Here is an 18,991-nt window from a genome sequence, read left to right on the forward strand (position 1 = left end):
TTTTTTTTTCCCCACCCCCCCACCGGAAAAAAAATAATTCATTGAAGCAGAATAGAATGATCGTAGTCACTACTGCACTATATCGGGCCACTGAAATCAATGGGTCAAGCATGGGTAACCTGCCGTATATGTCAGCGTACCATTTTACAGACATTTACCGCAAACAGTGTGAAATGAGACACATGCACCAACACAACAGTGCAGTCTGACCCTGGCTGATAACAGGGAACAAAAGATTGCAAAACTATGCAACAGAAGAAGGAAAGATAAAAGGTTAGATGTTGTGTTCCTTTAATGGCCGCTCCACGAATCCTACTGATTATTCTGACAGGACAAGATAAACCTTGGCTTCTCTCCTCTTTAAGACTGATAAAAGCGCAGGATCCGCTGTGTAACATTTCCTCGGTCACCTCTCTGGATGCAGAACATTCTTATCAGGACGGCTGTTCTATTCCTGTGAGAACACCGCCCCAGGCATCTCACCAGATCAGATCTCCGAGCGGCCTCCATACAAACATTTACTTTTTACTACATGCATGCCAATCTACTTATTCATTTTCTGCGGTTATTTTCTCGAAAACAAAAAACGAACATCTATACCCAGCGCAGAGAATCTCCTAAAAACATTCTGTCTGTTTAACCCTTCCCAGGCTCTGTCTCTGTCAGTCTTTACTGCAGTATTGGCATTCTATACATAAATCAGGGCGATTCGTATAAGCAGATACATGTGCTGTCCACACCATAGAATGTCCCGAACAAATGCGTGAAACCACAAAACATGCAGGGCACAGCTTCCTGCTGGCTGTAAAGATATTGGACAGAAGCATCAGAAAGAAGAACTTTACGGAGAATTGCAGAAGAAAGGTTCCTGCGTAACACTTGCGTAATTCGTTATTATGTAACTGTGCGGTAAAGCAACACACAAAGAAACAAAAATAGACCTGTCAGGCCCAGGCCTGAGTATTAAATCATACATGTGTTTTATAATTGCATCTATGTATAAACTAAGACCTGGGGGGTGAGGGGTCATTCAGACGGTGTATCCTTTGTTTTTGTGTATTGCAGTCAATTGGGGCCTGTCTGCTGTTTTCCTCTTTTGAAGTCAGGAGTTTCTTTGAAGTGGCAGGATGTAAGGGGTCTCTGGTCCCATATATGAGATAAGAGATGCCCCCCCCTGGTGGGACCAGAGGGGAGGGGGGGGGGGAAATGGAGTCCCTCCAAAAAGGAGATATATAATAATATGTAACAATGCTAGAGTCAGTTGTTGAGATCTGTGCCCCAAGCTGACAAGACCATCCTAAGAACAGCTGGAGACTCACTCTCATATTATATCATGCTGTAAGAACTTCATTTTTGCTTTCTGAACTTGCTGGGACTAGTAGTGGATACCCAGAGGTCTGGTGGCTTTAACCCTTGCACCACCACACTCTCTCTAGCATCTTGGCTGGACCGATAGGGTGTGATCGTGACAAGACCCAAAATTTTTAAAAAAAATTATGTTTACAACCCAAAATGGAAGCCTGCTCAGGAGATTAATACCCCCCCCCCCCCCCTCCCTCGTGTAACAATTATAAGGATTTAGGAAGCAGAGATATGAGGTGTTGTTTTAGGGTCATATGGAGAGTTGTTTTAGCTGTCTATGCGTCCACATGTGACAAATGGAGATAAAATGTCCCACCACCACAAAAGAGCTGATAAGTGTATAGGGGTTCCAACAGCAAGGACCCCCCCCCTGCGATCTTAAAAATAGGAGTCATGATTTTCCCATTAGAACAGAGCTGGGGCCACACTGTTGGTCAATGCACTGCAATGATGAAGGGATTGCTTAAAGGGGTACTCCGCTGCTCAGCATTTGGAACAAACTGTTCCGAACGCTGGAGTTGGGAGCTTGTGATGTCATAGCCCCGCCCCTCATGACATCACACCCGCCCCCTCAATGCAAGTCTATGGGAGGGGGCGTGACAGTCGTCACGCCCCCTCCCATAGACTTGCATTGAGGGGGCGGGCGTGATGTGATAAGCGGGCGGGACTATGATGTCACAAGCTCCCGGTGCCGGCTCCAGTGTTTCGAACAGTTTGTTCAAAACGCTGAGCAGCGGAGTACCCCTTTAACCATCTCCAGCAGTCCCATAGACAATGAAACAAGAGCAAGTGTGCACCTCTGTGACTGCCATTCCATTTTGATAGACTCAAGACCCTTGTTATAGAGATTGTGGGTTGGGGTGGGCATACATTTCCACCACCCAAATTACATGCCGACAAGTCAATTTATAACAAACTATGTATTGCAGGGACAGGTAAACTTTGGCAGAATGTGAAGCCCCTTCTAGGATGTCTATATCCCCTATTGACTGGGGTCTGTAGGTCCTTGTTTAGATTGTTTAAGATGTCAGATCTCCATCATCGATTTTAGCGAATCATTGTAATTTCCAAGTTATCATTATTCTGTAGTATCTTTTCTTAGAGCTTTGCGCCATTCATCGAGAAAATTTATGAATAAGTGCCTCTTCACACTACGGAATTTCCGTCCGGAGTTATTCCGTATGGAAATTCCATGTGCCTCCGAAAGCAGAACTATGACCGCATGGACCTGACAGCAATGCAGTCCCTGAAGAATGAACATGTATTTATAGAAATATAGAATTCACGTGGCTAATATTATACCATGGAAATTCTGCAGTATGTATGGTGCAGCAGATCCCATTGACAATAATAGGATGCTGCTGTAGAAAAATTTCTGAGTGGAATTTCTCTGCTGAGAAATGTGAATGGGTCCTAAGCTGATAACTTGTTGTTAGCATTCCCCTTGCCTATAGCCGATGTTTTACACAGACAATATGCAAAGTATGTATGTAAAGTTTATAGGGAAAGAAGAGCTCCTACAAGGGAGACAGGACCTAGTTAGAACCCACATGCTGAAATAGCATTCAGAGTTATTTTAGTCACTCTTTATGCTGCACTTCTATAGGCCATCTGTGTGATGGTAGCTCGTCCTATGCAAATCTTACATAAAAGATGAGGTAGAACATGGCCGGGGAATCTCCAGATGCTTCCACCGGATGTCGTCACCATTAGCACTAAGACTCCGTATAAACACTGCTAAGTCTTGTAAAAGCCTGAACATGTCCAGGATTATCTCTGACCAGAAGGGTAGAAGGGGAACGGAGCAAGGCGCTAGACGGCATTCCTAAAGGATCTGTTTATATTTGGCAATGCCATAAATCCAACCGGTGACTGCTCATCTGCCATCCTCTTCTGTAATATGTGGACAACATTTTTTCCCCAGAATTAGCAAATAGTCTGGAGGAGCTCCTAAAAGTGAAGGAATCTCTTCTCCGACAAAACAGTGGCCTCTGGGTCAAGAGGGATTTCTTTTATTATTGGAACAAATGCAGTATATTCCAATCATCCAGTATCTAATAGTATACCTTCACAGACTGGCATAACAGAAACAATGACAGTAGGGCCTTATCCTTGAAGCCATCTAATGGGATCCATAGGGTTCCATCATGGTGCCTGTCATTTTAGAGAGGGAAGAAGAATGCTGCATACTGTGCTATCCTTCCGGTCAAATCTGATCGCTATACTGACAGAGACTCTGATGGTAAAGTAGATACGGCCTTATAGGACATACAATCATATCAACAAGAAAAATGGTGTAGTCTGTTACCATGGATACTCAGGGGTCTTCATACTAGCCATAAGCACAAAATGGATGAGTTATTTTTCATTTAAGCTCAATTGCAGTGTTGATTCAATTGGGGCAATAAAAATTATTATTATTATTATTATTATTATTATTATTATTATTATTATTATTATTATTATTATTATTATTATTATACACACATATACATATATATATACATATATATATATATATATATACATATATATATATATACATACATATATACATATATATACACATACATATATACATACATATATACACACACACACACACACACACACTACAGATACAAATACATGTAAATAGATTTACAGTACCTGGCACAGCTTCAAATACCCTGGGAGACGCGGGACTGGAGGGTCCTGCTCTTTGGTTATCTTCATTGTTGCCCGCAGAAGTAGCAGCATTGAGCTGAGATCTGCCCATTAGGTGAGGGGCAGCGGTCGGGTCCGAGTCCATGGTTTCTGTAGGAAACATTTCATATGAAGTCACATTGCTGTCTCTCATAAAGCCAAAGAGATTTCACACACAAAAGCTAAACTCCGGGCAGTAACAAACTATTCCAAAAATGGTGCAGACACCATCGCACTGACACATCCTAGAACTATCCGGCAAATAACAGACTGTCAGGAGCCGAGAGAACCGGCCCAGTGTCAGGACTAAAGGACAGAACCGGCCCAGTGTCAGGACTAAAGGACAGAACCGGCCCAGTGTCAGGACTAAAGGACAGAACCGGGAGTTCTCTATGGAGCAGATCAATTCCCTGTTCTGGTAGATCGGACATGAGACAAGTTAATGAGATGACACAACAAGCCATCATATAGCTATCCAATAATGCACAAAACATTCTGGATTATAAAACTAATGAGGGAAGGTTACATACAGAGGGTCAAGAACCTACAGGTGTTTAGTCCAAACTTACTAAGGGCTGTCCTAGAGTTGGACAGGGACTTTACTGTATTTTTTATTGGTCTATAATTTAGAACTAGAGAAAAAAAATTATGACATGTTCCAATGGATTGTATAGATATGGAAGTAATCTCCCCTCTGTTATTGGAGAGTAATTACTGTAACTGAAGCCATGAGGTCCAATACTGGTGAACTATATGGCCCACACACTGCCGTACAGGCTACATACTAGTGATACCATTTCTCCACATTTCTCTATTTCTAGTATGTACAGGTTCCATACTAGTGAACCTCACCAACACATATACTGCCATATCTGCTCCATACTAGTGATCCTCACCATCACATATACTGCCATACAGGCTCCATACTAGGGATATTCCCCAGCACATATACCGCCATACAGGCTCCATAATAGTGATCCTCACCATCACATATACTGCCATATCTGCTCCATAATAGTGATCCTCACCAACACATATACTGCCATATCTGTTCCATACTAGTGATCCTCACCATCACATATACTGCCATACAGGCTCCATACTAGTGATCCTCACCATCACATATTCTACCATACAGGCTCCATACTAGGGATATTCCCCATCACATATACCGCCATACAGGCTCCACAATAGTGATCCTCACCATCACATTTACTGCCATACAGATTCCATACTAGTGATCATCACCATCACATATACTGCCATACAGACTCCATACTAGTGATCCTCACCATCACATATACTGCCATACAGATTCCATACTAGTGATCATCACCATCACATGTACTGCCATACAGGCTCCATACTAGTGATCCTCCCCATCACATATACTGCCATACAGGCTCCATACTAGGGATCCTCACCATCATATATACTGCCATACAGACTCCATACTAGTGATCCTCACCAACACATATACTGCCATACAGGCTCCATACTAGTGATCCTCACCAACACATATACTGCCATACAGGCTCCATACTAGTGATATTCCCCATCACATATACTGCCATACAGGCTCCATACTAGTGATCCTCACCATCACATATACTACCATACAGGCTCCATACTAGTGATCCTCACCATCATATATACTACCATACAGACTCCATACTAGTGATCCTCACCATCACATATACTACCATACAGGCTCCATACTAGGGATATTCCCCCCATCACATATACCGCCATACAGGCTCCATAATAGTGATCATCACCATCACATGCATTTTTTACTGCATGTCTATGAAAAAGCAGAGCATATTGCGATATTCAAATAGCAAATAAAAGTATCGCAGTTTGTATCAAGATAACTTATTTGGTAATAGCGGCTTATGAAAATTATTATCATGCACATCATACACTTACACTACTGACGCAATGTGAAAGGAGCCAGTCATTGCTTCACTAAACAACAACAATCCCTGTCTATACGAATTCTCTGTACAGCGCTGCAGCATGTGTTGGTGCCATATAAATTATATGTAAACACTGCCTTGTTTCAGTGGATTATCCAGCTTTGGCTGGCTGCGTCTGATGCTTCGGTTTACAATAAAGATTTCTTTATGGCTAGTCAGATCTAAGCTACTGTCCACCAGCAAAGATAACAACCATGAAGACCCAACATGCTACAAACCCATAAAAATTCCTATTAAAATTCCAGAACTAGCTTTGCCGGTAAACAGACAAGCTGTACAGTACATCTGCATCAAGTAAACAGTGAGAAGGGCGGGTCCCAGAGATTGTACAGACTAAATCCGACAATGGATCTATTCATTATACCATGCGAAAAATTATCATTTTTGCTTTAATAAAAATTCTACACCTTTGGGCCAATAGGAGCGGGGTGTCCCCCACTAAATGTAGCATGGACTTCCTTAAATATGAATTATTGGACATTACACTGATCAAGATGTAGCGCAACTAAGGGTGGGTTCACACCACGATTTTAATATACGGTTTCATTAAAAAAAAATGTATGCAACCGTACAGAAAACCCGATAGACTTCCCATTCAAAACCGTATGCACCATAATGTATACAGTTGTCTCCGTTTTTCAAACCATACGGTTTTTTCCTTTTTTTTCCCCCCCCCCCGGACAGAAAACCGTGGCCTACCACGGTTTTTGGTCCGGGTGAAAAACTGTATTAAACTATGTATGTTTTTTTTTTTTTTTTTAACATGAGAGTCAATGGGAACTGTACAGAACCGTATGCGTACGGTTACATCCGGTGTTTGGCTTTGCTCAGTTTTTTTTCCTTGGAATTTCAATCAAACAAGTAAAAAAAAAAAAAAATAATAAAAACTCTATTCATAATGGAGTGAAAAGTTTAAAACGTATACTTTTTTTAAGAAAAAAAATATATACGTTTTAAACTTTTCACTCCATTATGAATAAAGTTTTTTTTTTTTTTTTTTTTTTACTTGTTTGATTGAAATTCCAAGGAAAAAAAACTGAGCAAAGCCAAAAACTGGATACTTTTTTTCTTAAAAAAACTGATGCAACCGGACATAATTTTTCAAACCGTTTACAGTTTTCAACCGTATACAGATAAAAATGTGTACACACGTTTTGATACAGGTTTACTCAGGTTTTGAGGAATCCGTTTTTTATCAAAGCCCTGATACGGGAACTGTATTGCGAAAACGTGGTGTGAACCCACCCTAATATAGATTGACTGCAATCTGCACAGTCCATTCAATTCTGCGACATCAGTAGTCTCAAAACTGCAGCTGTTGCAAAACTACAACTCCCAGCATGCCCGGACAGCAAAAGGCTGTCCAGGCATGCTGGGAGTTGTAGTTTTGAAACAGCTGGAGGTTCAAAGTTTGGAGACCACCTTGCTACATCAATAAAGAATTTGAAGAATGTTTTAGGGGATCTCTAACATCAACATTTAAATGCTTTGCCTTGGTTAGGATCCAGTGATTACTAATATCTCAAAATCTAAGTTACCTGGTGCCATTTTCAGGGTCTTTTCCCCACTAAGCCCGCCCTCTGTCCCCCTGACAGCAATAATTGACAGGGATCAGAGGTGTCAGCCTTCAGATTATAGGGTCCAGTAAGCTGGATCTGCTGTCATATTGTAAGACAGCTGTTGGCTATCCAGGCATGCTGGGAGTTGTAGTTGTGCCACCAGCTGGAGCACACTGCTTTAGGGCAGTGTTTTCCAAACAGTGTGTCTCCAGCTGTTGCAAAAAGCCTTTGGCTGTCCTAGTATGCTGGGAGTTGTAGTTTTGCCACAGCTGGAGACACCCTGTTTGGAAAACACTGGTTTTAGGGTCTAATCTAAGGAGACACTGGAATTTTTACAGAGGATTTCTCCCTTCCCCAGTGAAATTTATGGTATGCAATGAAGTTAAAAAAAAAAAAAAAAAAAAGTCTACTAGGTGTGGACTTAACCCTTTGGTCGCTGTAATAATAGCCCCATCTTATGCTGTCAAGAGTTCCTACAGATGTTTAGTGTCTACTATTAGAAAAGCTGGGTGACCACTAATAAGACAGCCCGCCCCCCCACTGCGGCTCCTGTAGGCGTTGTCACCCAGCTTTGCTAGGATTCCACATATCAAAAAGCACCTACTCAGGCAATGAACCATCCCCGCTCCCCGATGACTGCCATTCAGGAGCCTGGGAAAGCTTGGTACAATATCTATTCCCACTGTGAGGGTATGGTCATATACACTACGGGGGCAGAATAGATGGGTCTAACGGTTCTTATCCGCTAACACATTCTATGCAAACATGTTGTAGGATTTTCCCAATAAACCTCAATAGGGAAGTCAAAACCTGTTACGGATCCGCAGCATGTGAATACAGTCCTGACTCTTTTTGGGGGGGGGGGGGGGTAGGTCGGTTGACATGCTGCACATTTTGACTTCCCTATAGAAATGGACAACAAATCCACTGCGTGTGAACATTATATTTCAATTTTTGAGAGGTGACAGTGCTAAAGCGTTTAGGCCAGTGGTCTTCAACCTGCGGACCTCCAGATGTTGCAAAACTACAACTCCCAGCATGCCCGGACAGCCAACGGCTGTCCGGGCATGCTGGGAGTTGTAGTTTTGCAACATCTGGAGGTCCGCAGGTTGAAGACCACTGGCCTAAACGCTTTAGCACTGTCACTAGAGATGAGCGAATTTACAGTAAATTCGATTTGTCATGAACTTCTCGGCTCGGCAGTTGATGACTTATCCTGCATAAATTAGTTCAGCTTTCAGGTGCTCCCGTGGGCTGGAAAAGGTGGATACAGTCCTAGGGGACTCTTTCCTAGGACTGTATCCACCTTTTCCAGCCCACCGGAGCACCGGAAAGCTGAACTAATTTATGCAGGATAAGTCATCAACTGCCGAGCTGAGAAGTTTGTGACGAATCGAATTTACTGTAAATTCGCTCATCTCTAAAAAAAAAAAATTGAAATATAGTAAATATTGACATAACAGCAGATGATCACTTGTCAGAATGTATCATTTTTAGGAAGAACTGTCCCCAGACTACCAAAAGCAATGACCTGGCAATGTATAACTTAGACCAGTGTTTCCCAACCAGTGTGCCTCCAGCTGTTGCAAAACTACAACTCCCAGCATGCCCGGACAGCCAAAGGCTGTCCGTGCATGCTGGGAGTTGTAGTTTTGCAACAGCTGGAGGCACACCGGTTGGGAAACACTGACTTAGACCATGCCAGTCACATATATACAACAAGAAATGAGAAGAAACCCAGTAGCACATAGAGCCATAGCTCAGCATGCACAGTACATTGCATCACTCCAGCAGGGCCCTGGTACAGACAGTAGCCGGGCAGGGTAACCCCCATCATTACCAGCCTGTCAGCAGTCCTGTCTCCTTCCTATGGGCACCCGGGTGTCCTCCCTGCAGGGTCAGTGCTGGGTCCGGGCTGCCATGCCTGCACACATTACTTCCACCTTCTCCTTCGCAGCAGCACAGCCCCAGCTGCACTGTCCAGGCTGACTAATCAACCGCCGGCGGGATGACTCATACAGAGCTGCTGCGGGACCGTGCGGCGATCGATTGCTTCTCCCTGTCCCGGACAGCACGCTGAATACACAGCGTTCTAAATAAAGAACGGAACTACATTACCGGCCTGAAATGTTCCATCCCCCACCCCACGTGTAGTAACCGGGTTAACCCTGTCAGCACCGAGCACTGCCAGCCTTTGTGTGTTTACTAAAGAATGTGCTGTGTGTGTGTGTTATAGTGTAACATATCTTGACAGGCTTCTAGAATTGCTTGTTTTAGGCCACGCCCTTAATTGGTGGACACGCCCCGTAATAGTGTCTTGGGGGGGAGATTTATCAAAACCTGTGCAAAGCAAAAGTTGCCCAGTTGCCCATAGCAACCAATCAGATCGCTTCTTTCATTTTTGTTAAAAATTGTTAAAAATGAAAGGAGCGATTTGATTGGTTGCTATGGGCAACTGCACCACTCTTCCTCTGCACAGTTATCGATACATCTCCCCCTCGGTTATTATTTCAGCTGGAGTGTTCTATAAGGCTGAGTTCACACTATGAGAGTCTCTCTTAGCAATTTCATCAGACCTGACTGGAGGAACAGCTTTGGAATTCTCATTACAAGACTGGGGAGGGGGAGGGATTTATCAAAACCTGTGCGGAGGAAAGTTGCCCATAGCAACCAATCAGGTCACTTCTTTCATTTTTAACAAGGCCTCTGCAAAGTGAAAGAAGCGATCTGATTGGTTGCTATGGGCAACCGGGCAATTTTTCCTCTGCATAGGTTTTGATAAATCATCCCACAGTGTTTTCCAAACAGCATGTCTCCAGCTGTTGCAAAACTACAGCTCCCAGCATGCCCAGACCGCCTTCGGCGGTCCGGGCTTGCTGGGAGTTGTAGTTTTGCAACAGCTGGAGATACACTGTTATAGGGCCTTGTCAATATCACGGGGTCACATTCGCTGCATTCCAGACACCTACGGCATCTGGCAGACCCCATTGATTAACATAGGTTGAGTTTTTCAACATGGTGTTCAGCAATTTTATGGACTAAATTGCGCAGCATGCATTGCTATTATGTCCAGGATTTTTGCTGGAATACGTGACCTGGGCTCCTAACCCCTTAAAGGAGTTCTGTAGTACGGTGTCCATTTTAGGACATCGTCAGCCGTACATCCATCCTCCGTCAGGCAAAACAGCGTCCCGCCTTCTCCCTCGGACCAATCGCCGTCAGTCGTCAGACGCAACTACGTCCTCCGTCGGGCAAAACAGCATCCCGCCTGCTCTCTCGGAACAATCGCCATCAGTCGTCAGCCGCAACTCCTTCCTCCGTCAGGCAAAACAGCGTCCCGCCTCGGACCAATCACCATCAGTGCTCAGCCGCAACTCCTTCCTCCTTCAGGCAAAACAGCGTCCCGCCTCCTCCCTCAGACCAATCGCCATCAGTTGACAGCCGCAACTCCGTCCTCCGTCAGGCAAAACAGCGTTCCACCTTGGACCAATCGCCATCAGTCGTCAGCCGCAACTCCGTCCTCCATCAGGCGAAACGGCGTCCCGCCTTCTCCCTCACACCAATCCCTGTCATCCTTCAGCCACAACTTCCTCATCCGAAAGTCCCTCATCCAAAACGCTGTCATGCCTCAGACGATTCTCCCTCAGACACAATTTCCTGCCGCATAGCAGAGCCGACGCTGCACAGCCGACATTGAATAGCATGTACAGCAGAACCCGTATAGCAGAGAGCCGACACTTACTTGGCTCTGCTACTTGGCAGGAAGGTTTTTCGTCTGAGGGATGATGGAGTTTTGAATGAGAGACTTTAGGATGACGGAGTTTTGGATTAGAGACTTTAGGATGACAGAGTTTTGGATGAGAGACGTTAGGATGACGGAGTTTTGGATTAGAGACTTTAGGATAACAGAGTTTTGGATGAGAGACTTTAGGATGACAAAGGAGGGAGTTGCGGCTGATGCCTGACGGAGATTGGTCCGAGAGACTTTAGGATGACAAAGAAGGGAGGAGGGAGTTGCGGCTGATGCCTGATGGAGATTGGTCTGAGGGAGGAGGCGGGACGCTGTTTTGCCTGTCGGAGGTACGGATGACGACTGACGATGTCCTAAAATGGGCACCGTACTGTAGTGAAACATAACTTATCCCCTATCCATACCTCCCAACCATCACGGATCCGGCGGGACATTCCCGCTTTTGCGTTGATATCACGCCATCCCCGAACGGCCACCACATGTCCCACTTTTTTCTGTAAATGCCTCTTATGAGGCATCTACGGTTAAATGTGGAGCTCAGTGTGAAGTTTGACAGGATGAAGAGTTAGATCAACTTTGATCGCGGCATCTAAAGGGTTAATACCGGACATCAGCCCGAACGGCGATGTCCGGTATTAGCCACGGGTCCGAAGGTACGAAGCGCGCTCAGCACTTAGCGCGCTTCACATAAAGGAAGCTAGCCACAGATGTAAATATACATCTGTGGTTATTAAGGGGTCAAATATGTTCTATACTGACCCCCTATTACTTTCTTATTGTTCTGTGTTCGTGACTTTACAAGGGCTCATTTTTTTGCGCCATGATCTGTACATAGAAGTCACATTTGTGTATATGTGACTTTAGAATCACATTTTAAGTTCCTTTCTTTTCTGGGATGTGATGTGACGGGAAATCAGCAATTTTGGACTTTTTTTTTTTTTTACGTTTATGTTGTTCACCATATGGGATAATTAAAGGGGTACTCTGGTGCAGACAGTGGCGTTGCGACCCGGGTGCGGGGGGTGCGGCCCGCACCGGGTGACACCAACCCAATGGGGTGACACCAAGACGCTCCGCAGCGCCCCTCCCCTCCCCTCCCCCTCCCCAGCTACACAGACACCCCCCTCATCTGTGCCCGACCGGCCTCGCATCCGTCAGCACCCCCCCCTCGCGCTGTGTGTGCGGTGCGCCCGTCCGTCAGCAAACCCCCTCTTTCACCTTCACTGTGCGCCCGACCGTCATCACACCCCCCCTCACCTTCACCAGTACTGTGCCCGTCCTCCGCTCCCACGTCTGCGCCGGCCTGACGTCACACCGCATGGCCGCGCAGGAGGACGTGAGTTACGTCACTCGCACGGCGCCCGGTGAGAAGGAGCGCTGCGCTGGATGGGTGAGTTTGTATGTCTGTCTCTCTGTCTATCTATGCTTGTGTGTGACTGTGTGTATGTGACTGTGTGTGTTTGTGTGACTCTGTGTGTGTGTGTTTGTGCGACTCTGTGTGTGTGTGACTGTGTGACTCTGTGTGTGTGTGTCTGTCTGTCTGTGAGTGTGTGTCTCTCTGACTGTGTGTGTGTGTGTGTGTGTTTGTCTCTCTGTGTTGTATGTGTTTTTTTTTTTTTTTGTGTGTGTGTGTGTGTGTGTGTGGGGGGGGGGGTATAACCAGCGATCTATTGTGGGGAAACTCTGACCCATTGTGGGGAACCTGCAAGGGAACCTGCGGCCTAATGTGGGGAAACTACTACCAAATGTGGGGAGTCTATGCTACCTAATGTGGGGAATCTGTGCTACCAAATGTGGGGAGTCTATGCTACCTAATGTGGGGAATCTGTGCTACCAAATGTGGGGAGTCTATGCTACCTTATGTGGGGAATCTGTGCTAGCTAATGTGGGGAAATTGCTACCTAATGTGGGGAATCTGTGCTACCAAATGTGGGGAGTCTATGCTACCTAATGTGGGGAATCTGTGCTACCAAATGTGGGGAGTCTATGCTACCTTATGTGGGGAATCTGTGCTAGCTAATGTGGGGAAATTGCTACCTAATGTGGGGAATCTGTGCTACCTAATGTGGGGAAATTGCTACCTAATGTGGGGTAACTGGTACCTACCTAATGTGGGGGAACTGGTACCAAATGTGGGGAATCTATGCTGCCTAATGTGGGGAATAGATGCTACCTAATGTGGGGAAACTGCGACCTACCTAATGTGGGGGCACTGCTGCCTACCTAATGCTCCCCCCCTAGCAGTAGCACCCTCATCATCCACCAGCAACCCCCCCCCCCCAGCAGCACCTCCATCAACATATCCTGATGGTGGATGATGGAGGTGCTCCTGCCAGGAGGATGATCCTGCCGATGGATGATGGGGGTGATACTGCCAGGGGGGATGGCCAGTAGCACCCTCATCATCCTCCAGCAACACCTCCCCAGTAGTAGCACCCCCATCATCCACTAGCAACACCACCAATACCCCCCTCCCGTGGTAATAGCATCAGCTAACGGATGTTGAGGGGTGTTACTTTGGTTGTGGTATTATATTCAGACGGTGCACTGTATGGCAATGTTATATTCAGAGGGCGCAGTGGGTGGTAGTATTATATTCAGAGGGTGCACTGTATGGCAACGTTATATTCAGAGGGCGCAGTTTGTGGTAGTATTATATTCAGAGGGCGCAGTTTGTGGTAGTATTATTAGAGATGAGCGAACTTACAGTAAATTCGATTCGTCACGAACTTCTCGGCTCGGCAGTTGATGACTTATCCTGCGTAAATTAGTTCAGCCTTCAGGTGCTCCGGTGGGCTGAAAAAGGTGGATACATTCCTAGGAAAGAGTCTCCTTGGTCTGTATCCACCTTTTCCAGCCCACGGGAGCACCTGAAAGCTGAACTAATTTATGCAGGAAAAGTCATCAACTGCCGAGCAGAGAAGTTTGTGACGAGTTGAATTTACTGTAGTTTGCTCATCTCTAAGTATTATATTCAGAGGGTGCAGTGGGTGGTAGTATTATATTCAGAGGGTACAGTATGTGGCAGATTTATATTCAGGGGTACAGTATGTGGCAGATTTATATTCAGAGGGTACAGTATGTGGCAGATTTATATTCAGAGGGTATAGTATGTGGCAGATTTATATACAGAGGGTACAGTATGTGGCAGATTTATTTTCAGAGGGCGCAGTTTGTGGTAGTATTATATTCAGAGGGCGCAGTTTGTGGTAGTATTATATTCAGAGGGTATAGTGTGTGGCGGTATTATATTCAGGGGTACAGTATGTGGCAGATTTATATTCAGAGGGTACAGTATGTGTTGGTATTATATTCAGAATGTACAGTGTGTGGTAGTATTATATTCAGAGGGTACAGTGAATGGCGGTATTATATGCAGGGGTACAGTATGTGGCAGATTTATATTCAGAGTGTACAGTATGTGATAGTATTATATTCAGGGGTACAGTATGTGGCAGATTTATATTCAGAGGGTACAGTATGTGATAGTATTATATTCAGGGGTACAGTATGTGGCAGATTTATATTCAGGGGTACAGTATGTGTTGGTATAATATTCAGAATGTACAGTGTGTGGTAGCTTTATATTCAGTGGGTATGGTGTATGGAAGGTTTATAATCAAAGAGTATAGTGTATAGTAGTATTATATTTAGAGGATACAGTGTCTGGCAGGTTTATAATAATAATTGTTTTCATATAGAGGATGACAATGTGCTGACATAGTGAGGAGACGTCTGGGCGTCACATTCTGCAGAGAGAAGTTTTAGCTGGAACAAGTCATGGCGGTATGTACCATCTGAATTAGATAAGGAAAGACTATATAGAGAAGACGTCACCGGTAGTCACTGATATCATTGTACATTCTCCTCACTATAGAGAAGACGTCACCTGTAGTCACTGATATCATTGTACATTCTCCTCTCTGTGTCCTGTAGTCAATTGTCCGTTCTACAGTTAGGTCAGTGAAACTACAACTCCCAGCAAAACCTCACCACTGCTCAAAGGGGTACTCTACTGGAAAAAAAATGTTTTAATCAGCTGGTGCTACAAAGTTAAACAGATTTGTAAATTACTTCTATTTAAAAATCTGAATCCTTCCAGTACTTATTAGCTGCTGTATAAGCGATTCACAGGAAGTTATTTTCTTTTTTAATTTATTTTCTGTCTGACCACAGTGCTCTGTGCTGACACCTCTGTCCATGTCAAGAACTGTCCATAGTAGGAGCAAATCCCCATAGCAAACCTATCCTGCTCTGGACAGTTCCTGACATGGACAGAGGTGTCAGCAAATAGCACTGTGGTCAGACTGGAAAGAACTACACAACTTCCTGTGGAGCATACACCAGCTTATAAGTACTGTAAGTATTAAGATTTTAAATAGAAGTAATTAAAAAATCTGCTTAACTTTCTGGCACCAGTTGATATAAAAGTAAATGTTTTCCAGTGGAGTACCCCTTTAAGTAATTCTGGGAGCTGTGTATTTCAATGGTGAAAACTTCTTTAACACTTTCCTATTCTGTGGCAACTGGTATATCTGATTATTATACTGGAATTTCTCACAATGCGCTACAACAGTGGTGTCTGTCACAACAGGCTAAAAACTTTCTGGGGGGAGGGGGTAGGTATGGGGGTGACACCATTTTCTACCGCACCGGGTGACACCAACCCTAGCAACGCCACTGAATCCTGTTCATCCAGTTAAAAGTCATCCTGTTTTGGAAGGAAGGACTAACAGAAAACTAACAACGATCCTGTTCGTGAACTCATTTCTTACCATCATCCTGTTTGTATTGTTAGAGCTTGTATGAACATTCCACTACAGAGACTCTAAATCTGTTTTGGTGACAGCCTGGTTATGAACGTTTGTACTAATGCCCAGGACTGTGTTCGGCACCCTATGGCCATTCCGTCCCTCTGTCTTAGGGGACCTACGTCGAGGATGACTTTTGTCAAGTAAGGGGGTATGTGGTGTCCTGGTACAGGACTTGGTCCTGTCCCTGTCTAAAGTCCCCTCAGCCAGAGTTCATTCACTCTCATAGGGCACTCTTGCTGGGCTTACCCATGGCCGCCTCATGTAAATTGTGTTCATATACATATTTAATGTATAGGAAATATTATGTATATGACCTTAGCAGGTCATGTGCCTTTAATTATGATTGTACTATGGTTTAAGGACCTTACAGGGTCATGTGATGTGCCCAGAGTTCACTGGGTCAGGACTTACAGGTTTGCTGGCCAATGAGCTTTGTCCAGCCTCCTTAATATATAAGGGGCTGTAGTCAATCAATTCACTCTCTTAGCTCTTGCCTCTTTTGGTTCCGGACTATCAAGCAGCACAAATCTCATCAGCATCAATTCAAGTCAGCTAGGCCAAAGCCTTAGATCCAGCAGCCACTAAAACGTGAGTTACCAAAGCTCACACTACCTAATCCTGTGTGACTACTACCAGCTAAAATATTATAATTTGTAGCACAGTAGCTAGCATCAAAGTTCATTGTTCCAAAGTCCCAGCAAGACCTGTGAGGAACCTGTATCCCGGTTCACTCTTGAGAGACTGTTATGTTTGAAGACTGTTGCATAAAATCCTCAAGTAAAGTTCTTCAGTTTATTCATGAAATCTGCTGTGGACATTCCGTTATTTTCCCTACCGTTTCTGGGACGGTTGGCGGCAGGACTATTAACACTAAGGAAACCACGCCCTGGCGTCATGACATCTTAGGGTTAATACCAACAGACCCTACACTACCACTACAACACCCTAGACACCATTACTCTCTCCTGCCCGCCACATAAAAATGAAAGAAACTATCTGGTTGCTATGGGCAACCACTTTTCCTCTTTACAGGTTTTGATAAATCTCCCCCAGTGGTTTTGTCAAAAATTACACAAAGATGGTATCTTGGGAGAATAGAAATGAGGGCGCAGTTGTTGTGGTGTGTTTATTTTTATTTTTTACCAAATAAACCTCAAACAAAAATGATATCTGTTCCTAGGCTTAGGCTGGGATTAAACACAATTTATCGGTGGCGTTTTTCAAAGCCCACATTGCCTTATCTTTGGTGGTCTCCCCCCCCCTTCCGACAGACGTCTGTCCAGCTGTTGCAAAACTACAACTCCAAGCATGCCCTGACAGCATGCTGGGAGTTGTAGTTTTGCAACAGGTGGACAGCCACAGGGGATGAGTGGTGCAGTATGTCTATCTAGGACCATGGTGTCTGATCTTGGACTGGCAGCAGGAGCCAAGACCACTTTAAATCAATGGCTGCTGGGACGTCATACGAGTGACAACCTTTGCTCCAGACCGCAACATCAGAGACGTCACTTGTCAGACGCCCCGGCACCCAGCGCTGCTCATTGAGCCTGCCGGAGCCGCACTGATCTGTGTAAGAAACCTATGGGCCCAGGCTGTTGGGGCCACCAAATGATATTACAAATACTGAGTGTCTGGTTAGGAGAAACAAATATAACGCACCCACAGGGAGTAGCGTCATTTTATTTAAAAAATGCTAAAAAAAAAATCCCTTAGGTAACAGTCATGCAGAATATGTTAAAAAGCTTTTTTAGGTTTCAGCCAATCAGAGAGCAGCACTGCTCAAATAGAACTCCCAGGAGGTAACAGCGTGTCACACATGTGATGTCATTGTCCACCAGAGAGCAGCACTGAGCAGAAATAACACTGTTCCTGCTCATTCTTCATCAGTGAGGGGTCGGTGCTGGACACTGTAGGGAACGGGAATGCGAAGTTGAATACATCACTGTGATTGGTAAGTTTCACATTGTTGTGTCCAATAGGTCTTTAGTGCAGTTCCATGTGCATTTCTATAATAAACATGTAAATAATCTATCTTTTGTTTTCCTATCTTAGATGCACTATTTCCAGGATGTGGAGTAGCATTTCCGGACTATCAAGACGTTGTAATAAGGCACATATTTCCGGACTTACAGCAAGAAGTTGGATGAAGGCATAAACCCTCGAATCACGCACATACACAGACACATTTGTCCAAATTATAGAGGTAACCTCCTTTAGTATGCCCAGAGGAAGGGCAATACAGTAGCCATGGATTCCCTACAGGTTTCCTCCCCTCTGGAGGTTTTTCCTGTCCTGAGTTAGTTACTGTACGCTCTTTGTGAGTGATGGAAGGTTACAAAAATCCCTACACAAACATTTTAATAAATAATAAAGTTCCCCTGTTATTAAACCATTCTTTGACTTGTTTGACTCATTTAATTTCTGTCTGTGAAAATTGTGAATTTTTTTTTAAGTGTCCAAAGCTTCTCTACTGCACGATCTGCTTAATGCAGTGGGGAGAGAAGCAGCTGATGCTGGTTGGTACAGTTGCCGAGGCAACCGTAGGACACCCAGCAAGTTGCCTGCTGAAATCATTCAGCAGGCATCACGTGCAAACCCCTGGGGGGGGGGGGTCCTGAAAACCCCCCACCCATGTCAGCGATCAGTTCAATTCAGAGCGGCGATCTGTGGCGATTCCGGGTCACATGGGTCTCCGGTGACCGGGAAAATAAGGAGGATCGGGGGTGTCTAAGACACCCCCGATCCTCCTGAAGGCATAGGAGTAAGGTGGCAGGGGTGCCACCCCTCCTATCCCTGCTATTGGTCGGTCAGAGATGACTGACCAATAGCAGTTCGGGGGCG

At 44.8% G+C, this 18,991-nt stretch overlaps 1 protein-coding gene and 1 long non-coding RNA gene across 4 annotated transcripts in view; one reads left to right on the forward strand and one right to left on the reverse strand.

The window, feature by feature from the left end:
- The window catches only part of WFS1 (wolframin ER transmembrane glycoprotein), a 78,059-nt gene that overhangs the window by 31,936 nt on the left and 27,132 nt on the right, over positions 1-18,991 (reverse strand). Inside the window, exons 1-2 of one of the 3 annotated variants that reach the window (XM_056555107.1) lie at positions 10,162-10,239; positions 4,012-4,158 (exon numbers count right to left, since the gene is read on the reverse strand). In XM_056555107.1, the coding sequence (XP_056411082.1) occupies positions 4,012-4,158; positions 10,162-10,192 (178 nt within the window). In that variant the 5' untranslated portion in view covers positions 10,193-10,239. Of the gene's footprint in view, positions 1-4,011; positions 4,159-9,425; positions 9,855-10,161; positions 10,240-18,991 lie in introns of those variants that run through there. The other 2 variants (XM_056555108.1, XM_056555109.1) reach the window with 2 other exon arrangements.
- LOC130354079 (uncharacterized) lies at positions 12,712-18,556 on the forward strand. Its single transcript, XR_008888438.1, has 4 exons — positions 12,712-12,726; positions 15,038-15,122; positions 18,038-18,101; positions 18,203-18,556. It is a non-coding gene; the product is annotated as an uncharacterized LOC130354079 (long non-coding RNA).

The sequence above is a fragment of the Hyla sarda genome, chromosome 1 (genome assembly GCF_029499605.1).
Source record: "Hyla sarda isolate aHylSar1 chromosome 1, aHylSar1.hap1, whole genome shotgun sequence".
Lineage (NCBI taxonomy): Eukaryota > Metazoa > Chordata > Amphibia > Anura > Hylidae > Hyla > Hyla sarda.